The following is a 22,467-nucleotide window of genomic DNA, read 5'->3' on the forward strand; positions in this document are numbered from 1 at the left end:
GGGGGGGTGAGGGGAGGTGAGAAATGGAGGTTTTCCTTGGATATTGCTTTAACTACTGAGTTTTACAAAGCCAAAGTCTTCCATAAAACGCTGGTTTTATCTAAGACTTTGCAAAGATGGAAGAGATTCAGAGAAACATGGAACTGTCCTTTCCACATAAAAATTGCTTTGGATTAGTGCAAAATACTACAGGAAAATGAAGAAATTGCTCACTTGAAATGATGCCAGCAAAAGAGATCCATTTTACCAAGCATAAGGTGAGCTCTGCACCAATTTCTATGCTTTATCACCATCAAACATTGAAATAATGAAAATTATTTCTACCACTTTTAATAAATCACAAATGCTCTTACATTACCCTCAATCCCACTAGTATTTACCTATAATTCATTAGAGCAAACCCTTAACTGTTTCAACTCCTGTGTAATTAGTATTATTGAAACATTCGCAGTGTATAGTACTTCACACTAAGGTAGAGACAATCATGAGCATATAATGTACCCATAGATGAAGAGCAACTGTAAAAATGTCAACTATCACACAAAATTGTTCTTCCCATATAAAACTAGAGCTGCAATAATCTTACTTATTTTAGCAAGCATCAGGTAAGCTTTTTCTGTTCAGTATGCAGTTGCTTTGGTATGCTCGCTTCTAAGGGTCAAGTCAATCCTTTTTTTGTTGTTTTGTTTTTCTGTCTCAAGCCTGATCACATCTTCTTAGGAAATAGATACAGAAGGCAGAAATACATTATTTGCAAAATTGGCAGTTATATGTCATAGGTTTAATGTACCTTTCCTAATGTCACTTAGCCTGTTTCATTTTTTTACACTACATAAAAGGAAGGACATTGGCTCTTTTTCCACTGCTATCTTCTGCTATTGTTTGACCAGCTACCCTGCACTTTTTTCTCTCTGTGAATGCTCTGCCTCATAAATCTTTTTTGACTCATTCCATCTTCAGTCTTCCTTAGCTGCATTTGTTACTGACCGCATCTTACTCAATCGAATGATAATGGCTACATTTTTCAGTTTTTCATCCTTTTAATGTCTCAAAGTCATTTCTTTCTTGACCTCACCTGCCTCAAAATCCTCAGTCAGTAATGAAAAAGGGGAGCAGCCTTCTACAAAGCCGTCAGTAAAAATCCACCAGGGAGAGGACAAGTTGAATTCCGAACAATATTTAATGACTTGCTCATTTTCCTCCCCATTTCCTTTACATTACACGTGGGAACCTTATAGACCAACCAGAATCACTATAAGCAGAGCAATAACACTTATTGATTGTACCATGCTTCATGTTTTCTTGGCAAATCTTTATTGCCTAACCTTTCTAATCCCTGCTGACTGTGTGCTGTCAGCTCTTTAGTCCTATATCTGCTGTTTAAATCTCCACAGCACCTTTTCCCTGAAAATCTAAGTAAACTCTAGTAAACTCTGCAAAATTTTTTCAGCAAAATCTCCTGTTTTCTCTCTGAGACCAGTGGAGAGGACCTGAGATTTAACAAAAAAAAATCAGAATTAATTAAACTGAATTAATACAAGTGCAGTAACAATTCTTTATAACTCCACGTAAATCTGAAATGACTGAGCCAGAGTACTTCAAGGTGCTGCAGCAGGGTAGCTACCCATTGACGGGTTATCCGTTCTTCTTGAGAGGATACATTGCTCAAACCACACTTGGCTTCCTTAATCCTTCTGTGCTATTTGAAATCAGTGATGAAACACAGAAGTACTCTGAGAAACAACTACAAACTGAAGTACAAACCTCCTCCATATATTTCCATCTAGATTTTACTCAGTCTTACATACTTTGCTAAGTGACAAGTTTATAAAATAGTTTCAGCTGTAAGGGACCTACAATGATCATCTAGTCCAACTGCCTGACCACTTCAGGGCTGACCAAAAGTTAAAGCCTTTTGTTAAGGGCATTGTCCAAATGCACCGTAAACACTGGTAGGCTTGGGGCATCAATCACCTCTCTAGGAAGCCTATTCCAGTGTTTGCCCACCACGTCGGTAAAGAAATGCTTCCCAATGTCCAGTCTAAACCTCCCCTGGTGCAGTTTTGAACCATTCCCATGCATCCTATCACTGTATCCCAGGGAGAAGAGCTCAGCACCTCCATCTCCGCTTCCCCTCCTCAGGAAGCTGCAGAGAGCAATGAGGTTGCCCCTCAGCCTCCCTTTCTCCAAACTAGACAACCCCAGAGTCCCCAGCCACTTCTCACAGTCCATGCCTTCCAGTTCTTGCACCAGCTTTGTTGCCCTCCTCTGGACACACTCAAGTACCTTAACAACAGAATCTGGCATTTATTCTTGCTAAATTTCATGCCATCAATGATTGTCCAATGCTCCAATCTATCTAGATCTCCCTGCAAGGCCTCTTGTCCCTCCAGAGAGTCAACAGCACCTCCTAAGTTCAGTATTGTCAAATATTAGTCCAATATTAGTCTAAATAATACCACTGCAGAGTGCTGTACTCTGTACCGTTATAAAGAATAAAGCCCTGGTCCACCACTACAGCTCTAGATTTTATTGACAGTAAGAATAATCATCTCTTGGGGGATAAAAATGTCATTCATTCACTCACTTTATATTCTCATTTGAAGGTACTTCCGGAAGTTCCACAGTTATCATGCCATCTAAGTTGGTCTTTCCAATGAAGACTGGCTTGGTGCGAAGCACGTCTGGTGCAGTCTTTGCTGTCACTCTGTGCTGAAGACCACCAGCACTATTCCCTCTGTTCGTCAGCACAAATGAATACGATGTCTCCGGCTTCAAGTTAGTGATCAGCTTTTGAGTAGCACGTCCATCAACTTCCACCACCATTTTCCCATCATCATAAAGGATCTAAGTCAACATATAAATTGAAGGTGGTTTTGGTCACTAAAAGAAGGTAACTGATATTGTCACACTGAATTCAGGAATGAATCTAGCTATAAATTTAAAAGGAAAGTTACTGGGTATTTTAGGCTGGAAGATAGTACTGAACTCACTTCTCACTTTCAGAGAAAAAAAGAACTACATTAATTTAAAGCAGTGAAGCACTCCTAAAAGCCAATTTCTCTTACTCTAATTCAGTAGTTTTTCTTCAATCCAGCATTTATATGAAGGCACACTTCTTGTTAAAGGTACCTTGACTTTTTCATTTACACTTCTTATTCAGAAAGGTTTTTGCAATATTTAGTTCATAAAGTACTGCTCTTCACTCACCACTGCCTGAGTTGACACAAGTGATGAAGAAATGCAGAATAAATGCCAGCCAGACTGCAGGTTACATTGAGTTTCTTTATCTTGCTAGTGCTATAGTTAGTGGAGTAAGAGAGTTATAATGCAAAAATATGTTGTTGTAAATAATAGGAGGCAAAAACCAAAATGGTACTCAGTTACAGTCACTACAGAAATGACTAAAAAAAGGAAGAAAATTATTCTTTTTTTTTTCTTCACTATTTTCTCTAAAATATCACAGCAATGAACTATAAATTAGCAAGGTGTTCATACCATGCATAACAACCAGTATAAGCCTGCCTTGGAAATACTGCCACAACAGTGGAAGACTCATATTGCCAAATGACTGAATTTAACAGCTTGGGCCAATATTACTCATTAGTTTGCATTCTTAAATACAGCAATACCAAGAAAACCCACATATTCAGTAAGCTACTTTAACCAGGTGAAGGACATCCTCTAGTTTCTTATTTTCTCTCGTACAAATGGAAAGTAACTTACTTTGAAAGGCAAGGCCGAATTGTAATTTTCTGGAATTTCCCAGGACAGCAAAACAGAAGTCTTCATTACCGCTTTAACATGAAAATTTTTTGCAAACACTGCTGGAAAAAAAGAAACAATGTATATAAACAACATCTTGGAGCTTAGACCTTGTCATCTTTCCACTGCTATCTGGGAGTATTAGCTCTCCTTTGAGGCCAAAAACCAACAAAGACTCCATTGTCCTACCTGTTTGCTCATATTTAAATATCATGTTTTAACTCACTCTCACTCTTATCTAGTGACAACCCAATACGTACATTTTCCTTACCTGAAAAAACTGTGAAGATGTTAGCCAGAACTGGCTTGGCAAGGGACAACTGAATTCTAAGGCATCCAAAACATATTAAGATTCACATACTTTACCTTTTGTATTTGATGAACCTATTTTTATGAATGGGCCGGTCAGTTTTATTTAGAGCTTCAAAAATACTGATATCCAAAGACTGATACTCCTTTAAAGGTCAACGCCATAAGCAGACAAATCCTACCTTGATCCACGGGTAGTGTCCTGAACTGGACACTTGGACTATATGGACCAGGCCCTTTGCTTGTGTGGGCACGTACTTTTACATCATATGTGGTATCTGGTTTTAAGCCAGAAAGTGTCATAGTGGTATCAGCGGGAACAACAGGGAGTTCAACTGGCTGGTAAGCAACATTGATATCTCTGTACAAGATGGTATATTTGGTGATAATGCCATTTCTCTCTGCCAAGAGTGGCATCTGCCAAGTTAATTGAACTGATGTAGAAGTAGAGCTTTCCGAGTGAAGATTTTGGGGAAATCCACTGGGTACCTCTTCAGGAACAGAAATCTCTTTAACCATCTCCTCCCCAAAGCCCACTTTATTTCTAGCTGAGAGCCTGAAGACATAAGAAGCTCCTTTGTGAATGTCTGTGGCCGTGAAGTGATCTTCCTTCTCTGAGAACTCCATGGTCGTAAATGTATCCACGTCTTTGCGACCAAACTTCAGACGATAACCCTGCAGCGGGCCAAAAGTGTCCACAGGAGGGTGCCACTGAATTAGAGCCGTGTTCATCTGTGTGTGGCTAATCACAAGCCGAGGTTTGCCTGGAACTGTAGCACAATGTTATTTAAAGATGATAAACACAAACAGAATTGCATGTACAATTCTTGAGGCTAGTTTTAGCAGGAATCGGGATAAATTTTCTCTTCCCTCACTCTTAGTTCCACAAATTACTATCTTATGGAAGAAATAATGTCTGCCTCCTGCACTACTGAGTCATATAGTATAATGAACTATGACAGTAAAGCCATTTACTGTTTGTTGTCCTCTTCCCTTACCATTATTTCTAAATACAGAGAACATTCAGAGGCACAGAACTTAGGAACACAAGTGAAGAAGTAAAACTTCATACAGACATCTTATGAATGGTTCTGTCTCACTTACAAATCCTTGCTTGCAAAAAAAGAGTATTGTCATAAGTATTCATTAATTTAATCCAAGGCACATTCCTGCCATTCCTGTAAATGGAAAAATAATTAATGATAATAATAGTAGTAGTAGTAGTAATAATAATAATGGAGAAATTACAAGTTTCTAGAGGTGTCTAACATAACTTTTGTCATTGATAGCTAAAATGTGGTAGAAAGGAAATCAGACCAACCTTGTCATCAACAATCATTACTACATATGATCGAACCCTACCATTCCACTTTCCATACACAAATCGCCTCCAGTATGGGCTGTTTCAGCTTGGAGTGGTAGCATTGCTTGGAATATAATTTCTTGATTGCTTATCACATATGATTTAGTTTCCAGCATGGTCTTGGTGCACATGAACTGGATTTTTTCTGAAAACGACTAAACTGGAACTTCTTCTTAACCTGCACACCAGATACACTCAAATCCTTAACGGGGACCTATTGATTCAAACTGATGATTTGTCTTTCAGAGAAGTTCAGGCTTTAAGTGTGGTGAGGACATTCAGTCTAGAGGATTGAATTAGCCCTAATCGAGGGGGAAATCCCATTATACAGCTTATATGGTGCACATTTTTGGAGTCCTGATATCAATTGTTGTCATCTACTGTTTCTATTTAATGGATATATTTATTTTTATGTAGTCATTTATTCATATTCATTTTTATATATATTTAATTTATATTTTCATTAATATTTATATTTCAAAATAGTCTGTTTCTATTACAGTGACTTATTTGATAATGAAGCATATCCATAACTATTTAGAACTGTGGTGTTCATTGTGTACCAATGCCTGTGAGGTCAAGAGACCAGAATAGTTTTCAGACTAGTATTACCACAATAACATAGTCTTCCATGAAGACTAATTAGTTCCATCCGCATTCAAAGCCTTCCCACGTGAATGTAACTGCTGCCCTGTGAGCTCTGGTTCCTGTATTTAAACACTTCAATGGATTTTATTACTTATCTTCAGTTCTCAGGCACCCAGGAAATCAGATTCTTATTGTCAGAAGTTCTAACTACCATTCCATACCGAATTAGGAATAAGAAGGGAGGAGTGGCATGGCTTGAAGAAAATTCTGCATTTAATAAGCTCTTTCCTCATTATATCTGTCATAAGTTGTGACATTGCTTCTAATTGCATAAGAATTATACCTATTTTTTATATAAGTTTTCCCAATATCATTGCTTTTAAATGTCTAGTTCACCTGCAAGTATTATTCTCAGGAATTCTGTAAGGTTTTTTTCCGACACTTTCTACTGTGTAAAGAATATCTCTCTGGTTAGTTATGACTTTTCTTCATTGATTATTACAAGCCTTTACAGAACAAAGAAAAGCTGTGAAGGCCTTTTGCAGGCCGTATTTTTCTTTACATTATAACTATTACTGAAACCAATGGAGCATATGAAAGAGAAGAGTAGTCCACACAAATAGAATAATAACTCCTTCAGCTTTCTAGAGGAGAGACTGCTGGAAGAGGTCACTAAATTATTTTTGTGATAAATTGCTTTTTTTTCTTGTGGTAGACCTCACAGTTAGAACTACTTTTTAACCTTTATGGTAACTACAGAGAAAGAAAGAAATTACTACTTGCTCTTGATCAGAACAGGGCAACTAATAAAGCTTATTTATCCAACAAAATACTCTGTGATTAAAATGGGAAATAACAATGGTCACTTTTTTTTTTTTTAAAAATATGGAGCCTATCTGATTTTCTGAAGTATATGAATTTCCTTTTTGTTAACATGCAACTATTGATAGAGAAAGAAAACAGTTTTCTCTCTTCTCATTTCCAGATAGCTTTCAGTTAACATTTTCTTTTAGTATGATCACTTGTGAATATTACAGTCTTGTGGGAAGAATGGCAAGATTCTGTGCGTTCCTATACACAGTAGCGTCATGGAATAGCTCTACCTAGAAACTTCTTCTGATAATAATACCTGAATTTGCCATAAACCCAAATGAAATTGAATTGCCAATGAGAAAATAGGTTGTCTGATCTAGTGAAGTCCACAGCCGTTACTACACAGCAAAATGTCCCTCGCACACCCCTTTGCAACAGTCATTACATCAAACAGTTGTAATGGTATGCCGTTACTACTAGAAGGTCATGTAAGCTGCCTTTGCCAAGTTACCTGAAGTTTCTGTTAGCTGTGATACGGTACACCACCCACCATCCTAGAGTATATTTTCTCATCTTATCTGAAACACTCTCGTATTTCAAGAGTGCTGTCCAGCACAGAAAGTAAATTCCAAATAATGGACAAGCTGTTGTGCTATGAGATTCTTCAACTACTACGACCCAGGAATTGAAGGTCTGACTAAATTCTCCATAAAAACTGTGTGATATCACTGACTAGTAGGTCTTAATTTTTATCAAAGTCTTGTTAATCACATATTTTGTAACTTCTGCGCCAAGCACTTTAAAATTTTCAAATACTTTGACTTGGAAATGTTCAGTAATATTTTTTCTTCCATCTGATTTCAAAAGATAGGAAAGGAAATTGAATACCAGACAACTCTGGAGTAAAAACATTAACCACATTCAGTGACTTCACTAATAACTGCAGTTACTGTACTGTAGGCTCACTTATATTTGGTAAATCTTTCCCATCTAGAAATGTAAATGATTCTTTTATATCACTAACTGGACACAGCTGAATGGTTACTTATCATCTGAATAACTTATGAATAGTAAGCTTCTCCAGTAAACATTTAGACCTTTATTCTCCTTTCATGTCTTTTACGGATATAATCTCACTCATTCTGATACAGCTGCACCTGATTTAAACCTTTAAAAATTAGACTAGAAAGTCAGACTCTTCATTTGCTTTATGTGGTATTTGAATAGCACGTTTTTAGGAAAAAAAAAAAATGAAATGGAAACTCTTAGAGAATAGGAGGGTGTGTTGCAGACCTACAAGCCTCTGGTATTAATGCATCATTCCTTCACCTGCCTGATGTATTCTCACAGAAAGACAGTGAGCTGGAAACTTTTGGTATTGACTATATTTATTGCCTCCTTTTTCAAAAACCTGCATATGAGTTTTCCTTACAAAAGAGAGCTCAACCACAGCAAGCTGTAACAGCAAGTGAAGAGGTGTTCATACAGTCTGGAGTGTATGAAGGAGCAAAATGGTAACTAGCTGTTATCCTGGAGACCAGGAACAGACATTCCTTGTCCACAGAGTGAAGCAAACAGCAAGAACAGTGTAATATGTATTACAATTACAGGCATGCCTCTGATTCTCAATTGCTCTTCAGTCACTCAGTGTTTTATGGGACATGGGATTTTTTTGTCTTTCTAAAGTAGAAGCATCAGAGATCTTGAAAGAGTGAAACATAAATAGTCAATAAGGACTAAATGCACAGAAGCTTTAAGTTTTGCAAGCAGGTTTGCATAGCCTACGTTTACGCCTAGAAACTGACCAAAACATAATCTATATAATTGTGTTTATTTAAATTGGGAACTGAACTTTAAAAAGAATAATGGATCAAGTATCCTTTTTCTTAAATCAAGTTCAAATGCAAGCAAGAAGTATATATCACTTTTTTTCCAAGACCATGAGAATTCAGGAAAGGTAAGAAGTCGGAGGGTAAGTTTCAACATCAGCCAAGAGTAATGACTAGAAGGTACTCTAAAATCTGAAATGAAATTATGATATATCTAGCCACCAGGACTGATATTTTTCCAAAGAAGCTGATGAGACAAGGATATAAATTTTTCTGACGTTAGTACAAGATGTGGTTTACATTTAGTGATTGTTTTAAAAATTGATACATTACATTACTACAAATAGATATGTCTTTTGGACTTTATGGATTAGCATAAACAATACACTGTCATTAAGAGAGCTTGTAACGGTGCTACGAAGGTTTCCATGTGATTGTAATGGAATATCATTAATGGCTATACTACAAAACCCAGAAAATGAAGACCTACAGGCTGAGAACACCTGTAGGTGAACACCATACTAAGGCTGCGTGGCTTCATTTGGTAAAGCTGTGCCACAGTGAACCATTTAAATTTAAAAAAAAAAAAAAACCTTGTTCCTCATCTAAAAGCAATTCAGTTTATCTCTTCAGTGCTAAATGAATCAGCTGAATTGGTCACACAGTCAGATACCCACTATCTAGTACCACCTGTGACCAAATGCAGACTGAACACAGTAGCATGGTGTATTTTGCCCCAGTTTATGCCTCAAAACTGCCACAGAAGTAATATGGGCTTCAGGGTTTCACAGGCTGGACTTTCATTCCATTTTCTAATTCTCTGCTTTAATAATCACATTCTTCTGAGATAAGTCGTGACTGTCCTACAGATAGATTCCTTCAGTGTTCTTACTGACAGGCAGCAGCATTGCTGCTCTCACAAAGACCAGGAAAGCCCTTCACAAGTTTTTCAAATATCCTTCTCAGCTCTGAATTTCATTTTTTTTTCTTCCTCACCACAAAGACACCAATCAGAATGGAAGGGCTACTAGAAAGTGTAAAGTTCAGTATTACATTTTGGCCACATCTTGAACGGAGAAAGGGACAAAGGGGAACACTTGTTCTATTTTTATCTAAATAAATGAAGGTCCAAATACTGAAACAGGAAACTCTACATCCTATAAACAGTTTTTACAGAACAGGAGACTTCCAAATTGGAGCAAAACACTAGGAGGAAAAGTCAAGGCATATATTCAGAGATTAACAGGTATGTGAGTATTACCTGCACCAGTAGTAGATATGAGTTTGGGCTTGCTCCGTGCTCCATCACCTTTTGTTGTATAGGCTGTTACAGTGAAGGAGTATGTAGTTTCAGGCTGAAGCCCAGAAATTATCATTTCCTAAGATAAAATAAAACAATAACAATTTATTAAAAATAGATTGTTTTCCAGAAGATCACAGAATCCTTCAGAGAATCCCTGTGTATTACACACAGTGAGCACATTTGTGTTCTACTGGCAGTGATAGCAAGCATTTGAGAGCACCAACAGATTGTTCTGTGTGAAATACTTCATAATGCAAGATGTTTCACTCACTTAAGCAACAGAAGACTGCACACTTCTAAATAGCATGCCTCAGGTAGTTTAAGGCACAAGGCCAAACGCTTAGTGGTGTGAACAGTGAGTAAAGCCTTCTGAAATACCTTGCCTGGGGAATACTACTGATACTGTGAAATGCATGCATATGTAGATATAAGAAACTCCATTTAACTTAAGTCATTTACAGGATATCACTAATATAGTAATAAAACGCCTAGTAAGAAGAGTGTTGCATTTGTATCCACACTTTGTAAGTAATGATGGTTCAGCTGAACAAAAAAGCCGTGTTACTTTCCTAACTCTTCTATTGCAACCTGTGTCACTGGTTGGACTCTGCATCTAAATATCTCAAAGGACTTCAGAAACAACTCACTTTCAGGTCTAAAAGAACTACCTAAAATACCACTAAGAATCTGCTCAGAGAATAAGTCTGACAGCCCTCAAATGACAGCAGCTACAAAACAAGTAGCTCTTCATTTAGCACAAGTGCACGGGAGCAAGATCAAACTGTATGTGTCAAAGCGAGGGGAAACTTTTTACACATGCGCGTGCACACACATGTATACACACACAGAAGATGGTGAAGGGCCAACCACTTGCAATGAACTAAACTTATGTCATGCTATAAAGGCAGCCAGAGGAATTTAAGCCTTGGCACTCATGATACAAGTAAATTTTATATGCAAATGTAAAAGGAGAGTATTTGGAGGCAACTGACTGGCCCAAAGTTCCTGACTGCTCAGTTTCCAGTCTGTAACCACTAGACCACTCCTTTGCATTTACACATGCCTGAATGAATGGATTTACATTACATTTCACTGCTGCCAGACAGGTATATTTATGCATCTAGAATAAATAGCAAATGTGCAATCACACACCCCTCAGATGCAAGAACCATAGAAGTTAATATAAAAATTATGGGTCAGACTATCCACAGTAAATGGATATTTCAAGATAGTGGGCATGAGCTTAGTACGGATGTGATTAGAATTCAGTATTGTATTTACAGTCATTTATTAGCAATATAGAAATAACAAGGTAATAATCAGAATGAGTGGGCAAAATAGCTCAAATAAAATAAAAGCACATTGAAAAAACCTACAAGAAACACTCCTCCTTAGACTCTATCTCAGAATTGAATTTACCCTAAAGGCCAAAATCAGTAAGACAGAAATCGCATCTTTCATAAGGAAGCAGCACTTGATATTAATGGAGTAAAATTACAAAAGGCAAAAAAAAAATGTCATCCTTGTAAACAATGATGAAGATATTAGCCTCATCTAAAACAAACAGCATTTCATGGTGTAAGAGATATGATTGCATGTAGTAGTGTTGTTTAAATGTGATTTGGATACAGCAAACACTATTACTTAGGCATAAATACTACAGGGCTTTTGGCTTTCCTGATAGCATACAAAATACATTTATCAAATTACCAAGAAGAAAGCACAACTGACTTCAACTTTCAGCTACACAAAAAAATGTTAACCTTAGAATGAATACAGAAAAACCTGACTATTGCTACACAACTCTGGACCACCTTTGTTTTATTCTTCTAACACCTTCTCGTAAACAGGAAATTGTGAGGCAAAGTTAGTGACAGCCATAAAAAAAAAAAGAAAACACAAACCAGTTCTGCACATTTTGGCATCATGCTAAACCCCAGAACATGCAAGCAAGAGTAACCCCCACTCTCTCTGGGAAAAGAAAACAAAACAAACAAAAAAAAAAAGAAAAAAAAAAAGAAAAAAGTGTCATAAGGGAAAAACCTTTGATGTTAGAAGCATGCGCTTGTGCAAATGACAGAAAAAAAAAACCACCAAACTGTATAAAAGGAGAAAGGACACTACAGGCAAACAAGCAAAAAACCCCCAAAACCCCCAAAAAACCCAATCCCAAACCCAACACACACTGTTTTTCTGGCCAGTCAAAAACTACTCACATGTTCAGTAGTATCATCATATTCCCACTGATTGAGAGTAAAGAATGTTGGAAGGAAAAACAAAAGAAATGAAGAGATTTGTAGCCTGGTTGAGGTAATGTTTTCTTCTAAATAGTAAAATAAATATGGAAGATGTCTGCAAAAATCATGTACGATTTGAATTAAATGTGTAGAACTACGTACAATTTGGTTAATGAAACCAGGCCAGGCATTTTTTATTACATTTCTGTTTCTAAAAAACAGCCACTTCACTTTCCTTGAAAGATGAAAGAAGTAATGAATCCTCTTGTACCATGTAGTAATATCTTATAATAGATTGTATTAGTAAAAGCTACCAAGGCAGAATTAAAGGCTACCTGGTTTATTTAATCACGTCACTAGGCTATATGCTTGAGTTTCCTAAATGAATTCAATGCCTTATTTAAACTAATAGCTAGATTTTTTTAGCTTTGAAAGCTAACCATACTGATCTTTTACCATCAAGGTCTTCATACCTGCACAAGCCCTGATCACATGAATCACAGAAGTATGGTAGGCAGAAAGGAGCAGCGGGACAAGAAAGGAGGTGACTATCCAGAGTGAACCAATGGCAAACAGGCATGTCAAAGCCAAATTTGGCAAAAAAAGAAATATGACTTTTGCCTTTATGATATTTGGGCTCCAGTATCTCATCTAGTCTCCCATTTCTGACCTTCTAGTGTTTAAAATTATTTTAAACTATTACCACACAGAGGTGGAATGTGAAAATCTGTGCAAGGAATGGGAGAACCAAAGTGCAGTAGCATTTCCTTTTCCACCTCCTCTCCCTTTTCCCTTTCCCTTCCTACCTCCCCACCTGTTTCCATCTTTCTGCCCACTGAATTTAAGCTGTAAGAACACCATGTTTTGCAAAATAGTAAGTACATACAGATACACAGACTGGCAGGTAAAACTGCAACAAAGACCTCCAGGAACAGAGACAATACTTTGAGAACAGGGTCATCAGCAAAATGTAGGTATAGGATACCTGTTCTCAAAAAAGGTATCTGCAGAGCTGAAATTTAGATCTAAGAGTGGAAGAGGAAGCGAAAGAATCCAAACCCCATTTATTTATTCAAATAAAATGCTTAAGAAGCAAATATAACTCTACTTTATGCTTGGTTGATAATTATCATTTCCAGTCATTCCAGTCATAAATTGAGAGCTAGCAGTGACAGGTGTGTTCTTGATAATAGTTTCAATGTAGGAGGAATCCTCCAGTACCAGCAGCTTTAGAAATCTTCAGTTTTACAGAACACTAGTGTATCCCAATCAGTAAAATCCTATTTCAGAAAGCTATTTGAACTTGATATGATCAGGCTTTTGTTTTCATCATGTCTCATAATTTATAAAACAGATGGGAAATTTTGCAATAGAAGTAACCCCAGACCTATTTAAACCAAGCTCCTCATTTTATTGCACAATTATTGACATGAATAATGACAAGTATAAATACCTTGGTGATTTCTAAAGTTGCACTAATAAATTCATTTCCTGTGAAATGCATGGTGAGCGGGTACATGCTAATGACAGAAACACTGAAATAATGGGCTAACACAGGCTTCTAATGACTCTAGGTTCTCCACTGAAATGAAGAAATACCAGGTGGGTAAATCAGGCAGTGCAGTTTGCTACACTGACTGTGACCTCGCTCAGATCTCCCTGATGCTTTAAAACTTCAGAGCATAGGTATAGGGTGAAGGCTCCAGGTTTAAGGGAGCCAGCAGAACGACATAGCTTAGCATTTAGTTGCACACTTATTCAGAAAAGGGTACCTAGGTTTGGCCCAAGAATCTTTAAATACAAATATTGTGAAAAAAAGGCTGTTAAAGATAAAAAATGTTAGTTGGTAGGCTGAAATATAGAAAGAAAGAAAAAGGCAGTTCTGGGTTATTCTCTGGTACACAAAATGTTTTCACTGTGACCTAGAAAAAAATCATAAAATGCCCTAATTACCTGTGCATCAGCCAGCATGATGTCCTTTAGCATGGGCTGACCCTTTGGCTCTCCATTTTCCATCCTCACGTAGTGGACCTGGTATCCTCGGATCTGACCATGCTGCTTATTGGGTACTGGCGAGCGCCATGACACTTTAACAGCAGTAGAGTTGAGAGCCTCTACCTCGACTTTGCGAGGAGGACCACTAGGAACTGGAACAACATCATTGGACAGAAGAGAATTACAGGCACCTGTTCCACCCATGTCTTTTGCTTTTTTTTCAAAAGGGCAGACTCACTATGCTTTCTTTGAAGAATACAAATTGTTCAACAAATGAAAATGCTCAACCAATCTGCTCTACATTTCAGTGAAAAGATCAAAAAACATGACTGATGCAAAAAATGGAAGAAAAAAGAGTATTAGAGAAATAGAAAAACATGTAAAAATGTACAAAAGCCAAGGAAGATGCTTTGAGATCCAAAGCATTATAGTACAAAGAGATATTTTAATCATTGAAATAATAATAATAATGCTACTGATAATAAAACCACAAAATATTTCAAAAAAAGTTTCCCTTACTTTTGTTTGCTAAGTTCTTTGTTTCATTTTTTTTTCAGCAGTATAAAAAGGAGGCTTATAATAGGGCTGTCTTCGGTCACTTTCAAGCATGGAAGAAAACAAAATGTGTGTGGAGCATCAGTTTCCCAAGATCAAAAACAAAACTCAGAAAAAAAAACAACCCAAAAAAACCCAAATCAAAAAGCACAACATGGAACAAGAAAGCAGTTAAAAAAAAACCAAAACCAAAAACCAAAACAAAAACTGAAAAAAAGTTCAGAGACATTAAGTGTTTAAAAATAACAATGACTGTAAAATCAAGGAAAAGGCAGAAAGATTTTCCCCTGAGAGTTATTTTTATGTTAGAGGAGGAGCAAGAAGGATATGTACGGGCTCAAAGGGACAGCAGGTTCATGTCACTCACAAAAAAGTACTTTCTGGTAAAAAAAAATTAAAATATCAAATATAAAAATGGTCTAGAAAGGACAAGTCTTTGATTAAAAACTCAAAGGGTGATAATATCTGTGATTTGGGAAAAAAGAGGAGCAGAAAAAAACACTGTTAGGCTATACAAAAGACAGCAGATCGACAGAGAGTCATAGAGGCGCAAACTGATGTAGTGGAGGCAACATACCATCTTCATCTGTCCGAATCAATACTGCTAAGCTCTCTGGGCCAGGTCCAACATCAGTGTGGGCAGTCACAGAGATCCGGTACTCAGTCCATTTTTCCAGGTGTTCCAAAAGGTATTGGGTACTGTCCGAGGAAATTCCCAAAATTTCATGGGGCTTGACATCTTCTCCATCAATCCCAATATACTTGATGGAGTATTCAGTGATAATGCCGTTCTGTTTTTCCACCGGTGGAGGTTTCCAACTTACCAAAATGCTAGTGGAGCTGGGGCTTGTGCAACTAATGTCTTGAGGAGGAGCTGATGGCTCTAATTTCAGTAGTGGGTTAAAGGAGGATTTGAGTGAAAGGATAGGAGTGATTGAAAAAAATGAACAAAAGAAAAAATAAAAATAAATAAAAGACAACCAAATGAAAATAAGAAACAAACAAAAAAAAGTAGAAACTTAAAAAAGCAAAGCGTCAGATAATCATATGCACCTTGGCTTATTAACATGTGGAAACTGAAAATGAACAGACCAACTAAATGGTGAAAAAGGATGTAGGGGAAATATATGAAAATGAAACCTCAAAATAATATTACCTACCTGTAATTAAAATTCTTCTTGAAATAAAACAAAAACGTGACACTTGTATGACTACTGATCTATCTTTATAATCCTTGCAATTAGTGCAAGCTATAATATTTTATATGACACGTGACATATTTAATTACAAATTTGAGCATATCCCCTTCTAGTGGGTTTACTTCCTTTGAGAAAAATTCTCTTTTTACAGAACTCCTAAAAACTTGCAATAATTGCTAGAAATTGCTCCGTAAATTGCCATTTTGTAGCCTCCCCACTCTTATAAATGATTTATTATGATTATTATTATCTTTAATAACTGAGTCTGCTTGGCACAAGTCAACTGCAAATTACATTCAAATGTAAAGTATTTACTGAAACATTTATAGTACCCATCATATATGAGCATGCAGTCAACAGAAGATGAAAAAAAGTCTTAGTCAAAGATTTACCTACCCGGAAAAAGTGACAGGCTTGTTGATTCTGACTGTAACTTGTACTTACCCTAGATCAGCTGTCAGTTTTATTTTTTTAACTCCTCTTGGAGACACCTTTGCTAGCAAAGAATTAAATCCTACCAGTAATGTAGGTAACTTCTATAGGGAAAAAAAAATCTACCCCCAAACAATGTGTCAAGAAAGCAGGTATTCATTTTATAGAGTTCACAAGCTCAGCACGTCAGAACGGTGAGAGATTCTCACTTTGTTTTGTTTCTTGTCACCAGCACCAATCTTCCAGAGCAAAATTGCTCACCTTTACTGATTTGTACTCGAAGGAGTATGTTAGCATATTCACCTTTTCCAGGCTCCAGAGCATTTAAGCATGTATGTCATTCCACTGCTTTCAGTGAGGCAATTCAACTACTGAAAGTTAGGTATGCATTTATGTGCTTAAATGCACTTTGACTTACCAAAGTCTATGCTTACTAACTGAGATCATTCAGAGCACCAAAAAAGGAGCCATAGTTCAAATTCACTGGCAGAAGTAGTGGACGTGGACTCCTTTCCTATTTTGGCCTTCTCTTTTGTAACGAAAACATAAATTTTGGGTGCAAGATCTTCATGGTGAATTTTTGTTTTTTAAAATCGAATATTTTCTTCCCATTTCTTAAGGGAAAAAAGAAACAAATGGATTGCTGGTACTTATACTAGGCACATCAAACAAAATTAAAGCAACAGAGAAGGCCTAGGACCCTGCTGTGACCTATTGCATTTACACATGTATCTTTCAGTTCCCTACAGCTCTTCTACAGGGATCAATGGCTTTTCACTCAGTATGGCAGACTGCTCTTCTGAAGGGAAAACAGGAGGGAATGTACCAGCACTTCAACTAACTAGAGGAGGCGGATGGGGGGACAGATGAGAATTATCACACTGGGGGTTGTTTTTTTTTTTAAGTCTAATTCAGTAATCAGGTACTCCAAACATGTTGGTCCCCTTCTACTATTGACTTGTGCAGGAAGTAAAATACAAGGAAGATGTCCCTTAAGGACCGTATATGTAAAGAAATAAATCCCTGTAGCATCTTTCTCTGAAATCAGGATGAAATTCAATAGCATATTCTGGTGAGCATTGCTAATAAACTCATTAAAGTTTATTAATTTTTTTTTATAATCCATTATACTCTGAAAAAGTAAAATATTGCATCTGTGTAACTAAGGATGACCTGTAGGCTACTTGTGTAATCAGTTTTATTAATGCATATACTTTTTTCTTAAATTACACAATTTTTGCGAAAAAGATTTTGCAGTCTTTTCAGGAAATAACCAGGGTCTGCCCACTGAAATCAATTGGGTTTTCCTACTATCTGAAGAAAAAAGGCTGAAAAAAGCATAACATATTCTTATACTCAAGAAGGGAAAAATGGCAACGTGCTTATATATGGAACATGCAACCTTGGTCCCTAGGTGTTTATTTTGTATGCAGTCTAAGCAGTCTTCACCCAATATAAGAGAATGACTATTCTAAATAGCTGAAATGGCTCCCAGAATAAATAAATACCTTTTTCTTCATCAAATTAATGATTGTGGATTACTAAAATTAAAAAGTGCCATGACACTATCTCTAAAACTAGCCTTGTGTTATATAATCGTCTTTTATGCTTATTCCAAATGCTCTATAAATGCTTCAGAAGCACATTTAGCTTTGGTTAAAGGTCTGCAGCACCGTATCTCCAGTCACACTAATTCCTATTAATATAAAACACTAACAAAAAATGTTGGTGTAATCACATCTGGCATGACTGCAAATTAAAAAGCCTCATGTCAATTGAGAATGTGAATTTTCTGTTTTGAATAATATTACTTTAAGAAAAGGCCACGTAATTTAAAACAAATACAAATAGAATTGCACTAAGGTTTAAAATGACACAGTGTAATGCAAACTGTCAGGAAAGCATAAGTTATCAGGCAAGAGTAGCACTTCTGGATATCATTCTTGAATACCTGACTGGTTTAATTAAGTCTCAATTTAAATAGTTTTAAATGTTTATATAAATCCCTGACAAATTTTTGCATCTCATTTGCAGAAAAATGGGATGAGTTTCATGACATTGTTTCCATAAGCACCCAGTGAGAAAACAGTTTTTCTACTGGTGTAAAAAATGACTGAATATGATAAAAAGCCTAGATTAAAAAAAAAATCTAGCTATCTAACTTAAAATCAGAATTTTTAGCTACTATAGAAGAACAGTTATGAGGAAATTTTTGGTACAGTCTGAAATATTCAACCTGACACACTCCACAAATGTTTTGTACTTCAGGGAGATGCTGCAGGAACAACCTAGCATTACAGGAAATCTGCACACTGGGCAGGTGGAATTTTACGGGTGGAGGACTGTTATTAATTTACATCCATTGCATGATAAAACATTTTATCCTATTGTAACATAAAATATTATTATGACAGCATCATATTACTGAATATAAAAGCAACTTATATTAATTTGATCACAATAAACCTACAAAAATACTCATTTTACGCATTCTTTTGCTGTATTAAGCACCACAAATGCTGTATTTTTATCATTTTCCTTTTCCTCTGTTGCTGCCTCTCTCGGCTACTGAGATTAACCTCTTTGAGAAACACAAGGCAAGGGAATAAAGTTAGCGAGGAAAGACACCTACTTGACTGCATGGTTCTAGCTGAGATTTCTGCTGTTGAAGCACCCAGGCCTTGCGGAGAACGTGCAGCTAGACGGAATACGTACAAGCTATTTGGCTTTAAGCCTTGCAGGCGATAAGATGTAGTAGGTTCAGTGGAAACCCGTTGCTAAAAGTAGGTAATGAGAAGATGACTTGATTAATATTCAAAGACTGTGAATTCCTTATGTTGCCTATAGAAGAAATGCTTTTATATTGTGATAACTCCATTGAGAAAAATTTACATTCAAGAAAATACATCAGAACAAAACCAAACTAAACCAAAACAAAAATGAATGTTACTTTTCGCAAACACACATTAAAAATTGACAGCTTAATGGGTGAAACTCAGAGCTAGAAATATTATTTGACTGTTTGAGGAAGTAATAGCTGTGTACAAAGTATAAAAGGCTTTTCAGACAATAATACATGAAGAAAGCCTTACCTATAGTTACTTCTTATGACAGTACAGGGTTTTATAACATGAGTAATCTTGGGTTTAACCTCGTAGTTAAATTTGTGTTCAAATTATTAATAAGCAAATTCCTCCAAAGGATAACTTATTAAGTAGGGGCCTGCATCCTATTTGGATGTGAAATACGGATCTGGCCCCCTTCCACAAAATAATCTTATGCATTCACAGGATATGTGTGAAGCCACCATAAACTCAGTTGAAGCATCAGCAATGAGTTGATGATGCAGGAGAAATCAATGAGGCTGACACTCTCCTGCTGCCTTCTGAGACTGCTGGCTTATTTCTTTTGTCTGGGACACCTGGCAATATCACATAGTTTCCGTATCAGAAGAATAGTTTATTCTAAAGTCTACAGTATTAACACCACAGAGGCCCTCCAACTGAAAATTCTTGAAATAAGAAATAATGGTGCAGAAAAAGCCCATAGCAGGTTTTTATCTTTAGAAAAAAAACCCTATTTTCTTCTCAAATATTATTGAAGGATTAGAGAAGCTTGAAAACTCTCTTACATGGTAGCAGAGAGAGGCAAAAATTATCTAAGGCTGATATTAGACTTCAAAGTCCAAGTGTAAGTGCAAAAAATCTTAATGCGTCCATAACATGCCTCAAAACACTTCTGCTTCCAAGCCTTTGTAAAGGAACAGGCTTGGAGAGACAAGATCAATGTCTACAACTGGATGTGACTTCTGTGTATGACTCGTGAACAACAGCAAAGTTCTACTGGCTGGTAACCATCAATAGCATTTTCTGCTGTTTACACACTCTCAGTCTATCCTTAGGTTGACTGCTGCGTTTAACAACCTGTTAACAAGGCATTTGTACTAAAGAAAGTTACTAATCTGTCAATTCTAAACCATTGCAGTATTTTGTTGATTCATTAAAGAGTATTTAAAATATGTACAGTCTTTTCATTTACCTCCTCCCCGTGCTCCCCATCTTTGTAAACCAGTTCATAGCTGGAAATGGTATCAGAGCGTGGAGGTGTCCAGGAAAGTAATATGCTTGTTTCAGACTCAGGTTCCGCTTTGAAGTTCAATGGCTGACCAGGCACTAAAGAAGAAGTTGAGAAGTGTTGCCAATTGTCTATTTGGCTAGTTCAACACTTATCTTTCAAACCTTTTAAGCCACTATCTGAATATTTCACACAATATTACTTTTATTGAACTTACTGAACTTAAACAAATTGATTAACTGTACCATGAAATAAATTAATCTGACCTCAGAAAAAAAAAAAAAAAAGATATATTTAGTTCACAGATTACAAATTATCAGGGATCTTAAATAAGTCCTTCACAGTATAAATAATGCACACAGAACTGAAATGCTATTGAACAGAAGCCTGGTGATGAATACCAGAAATCTAAGAACCTACGCTGAAATGGCAAATATATACATATATATATGTGTGTGTATGTGTATATGGGGAAATGCTAGTATTATGTAAGATTGGCTGGAATAGTCAAGAAAAAAAGTGTTAAAACCACTACATGCATTTCCAAATCTGAAAATGGTTTGTGCAGGTCTTAAATAACTTAAGATACTAATAACAACCTGCTCTTCAAGACACCTAAATATTGAATGCTTTTGAAACCTAAAGAAGTTATAACCCACTGAAGAGATCTTCAGTAATGTTCTCATTAAGTGACATATTTCTACCTCTTTAATGATTGGTATTTTTACCAACATAGCTGAATTTATACCAACAATGATTTCTAATTGCAAGAACTAAAAATGCAACTTTGATTCCAGTCATCAAGAACATTCACTGTTTTTATGTCTTGTGTAATGGTCACAGAAATTACCCAAACTAAATGTTACTCTCAGTTACTTCTGCAAATCTAGAGCAAATAATAAGGCTGACTGGGAAAAGACAGCAAAATATAACCCTGTCATTGGAATGTATACAAACATTTCAGCACCCAAGTTATAAAACATTACTTTCAGTTAATAGTGATGTTGATAAGGCATGAAACAGTCTTCCATAGCATTTCAGCTTTTCAAGAATAAAATGTAGCATGCTCTTATTTTTTTAAGAAAAAAAAATGAGATGCGTTTCTTAGGACATACTGAGAACAGGTGTGACAAGTAGCATCTGACAATAACGATCGTTCCACAATCATTTTTCAGGGTAGAATCTTATTATAGCATTACGAGTACATGTCTTTTGTATAGTAAAAGACTTAAAAACACCACGGAGCAAACAATAAAAATAATTTCTGATTGTAATTCTATATCTTCCCCAGACTTCTACAGAATGTCGCTCTGAGATTAACACTGCCCTCGTGTATGCTGGTGCAGGTTTGATATCTAACCTTTAAATGGACAGATAACCTGACAACATGAGGTGCATATTCAAGCTTCTGCATGGAGGCTGGAAGTCCCTACCATTTACACATTTTTTTTCAGAATCAGGACAAAATAGAAAAGGAATGGTGTTGAAGGATGCTGCTTGTTTCAGAGAAAAAATGAGTGAGGGTGAACAGGAGACCAAGTCTCTTTACAGGAAGAAAAAAAGGATAAGAGCAATTAGCTATTTTTCTAAAAGACATCTGATGTAAAAAGAGAACACTTCCTGGGTACTGTGAAGTGCAAAGGGGAAAAGATCACAAAGCACAGGGAGCAATTACAGGAAATACTAACGCAGTATTTTTTACAGAAATATTTCTAATTTTCACAGAATCACAGAATGGTAAGGGTTAGAAGGGACCTTGGGAGATCATCTAGTCCAACCCTCCTGCTAAAGCAGGTTCACCTAGAGCATGTTACACAGGACATCGTCCAGGCAGGCTTTGAATATCACCAGAGAAGGAGACTCCACAACCCCCCTGGGTAGTCTGTTCCAGTGCTCTGACACCTTCAAAGTAAAGAAGTTTTTCCTCATATTCAACTGCAACCTCTTATGTTTCAGTTTGTGCCCATTGCCCCTTGTCCGGTCGCAGGACACCACTGCAAAGAGT

The 22,467-nt window shown here is 36.6% G+C and overlaps 1 protein-coding gene across 1 annotated transcript in view; it reads right to left on the reverse strand.

Annotated features, from left to right (window-relative positions):
• Positions 1-22,467, reverse strand: part of PTPRD (protein tyrosine phosphatase receptor type D) — a 230,607-nt gene that overhangs the window by 117,198 nt on the left and 90,942 nt on the right. Inside the window, exons 7-14 of the mRNA XM_035893633.1 lie at positions 20,427-20,560; positions 19,021-19,165; positions 15,335-15,640; positions 14,161-14,354; positions 9,929-10,046; positions 4,257-4,844; positions 3,727-3,824; positions 2,588-2,847 (exon numbers count right to left, since the gene is read on the reverse strand). Of these exons, the coding sequence (XP_035749526.1) occupies positions 2,588-2,847; positions 3,727-3,824; positions 4,257-4,844; positions 9,929-10,046; positions 14,161-14,354; positions 15,335-15,640; positions 19,021-19,165; positions 20,427-20,560 (1,843 nt within the window). The remainder of the gene's footprint in view (positions 1-2,587; positions 2,848-3,726; positions 3,825-4,256; positions 4,845-9,928; positions 10,047-14,160; positions 14,355-15,334; positions 15,641-19,020; positions 19,166-20,426; positions 20,561-22,467) is intronic.

Source organism: Egretta garzetta, unplaced genomic scaffold, assembly GCF_000687185.1.
Source record: "Egretta garzetta isolate BGI_Z169 unplaced genomic scaffold, ASM68718v1 scaffold250, whole genome shotgun sequence".
In the NCBI taxonomy this organism is placed as follows: domain Eukaryota; kingdom Metazoa; phylum Chordata; class Aves; order Pelecaniformes; family Ardeidae; genus Egretta; species Egretta garzetta.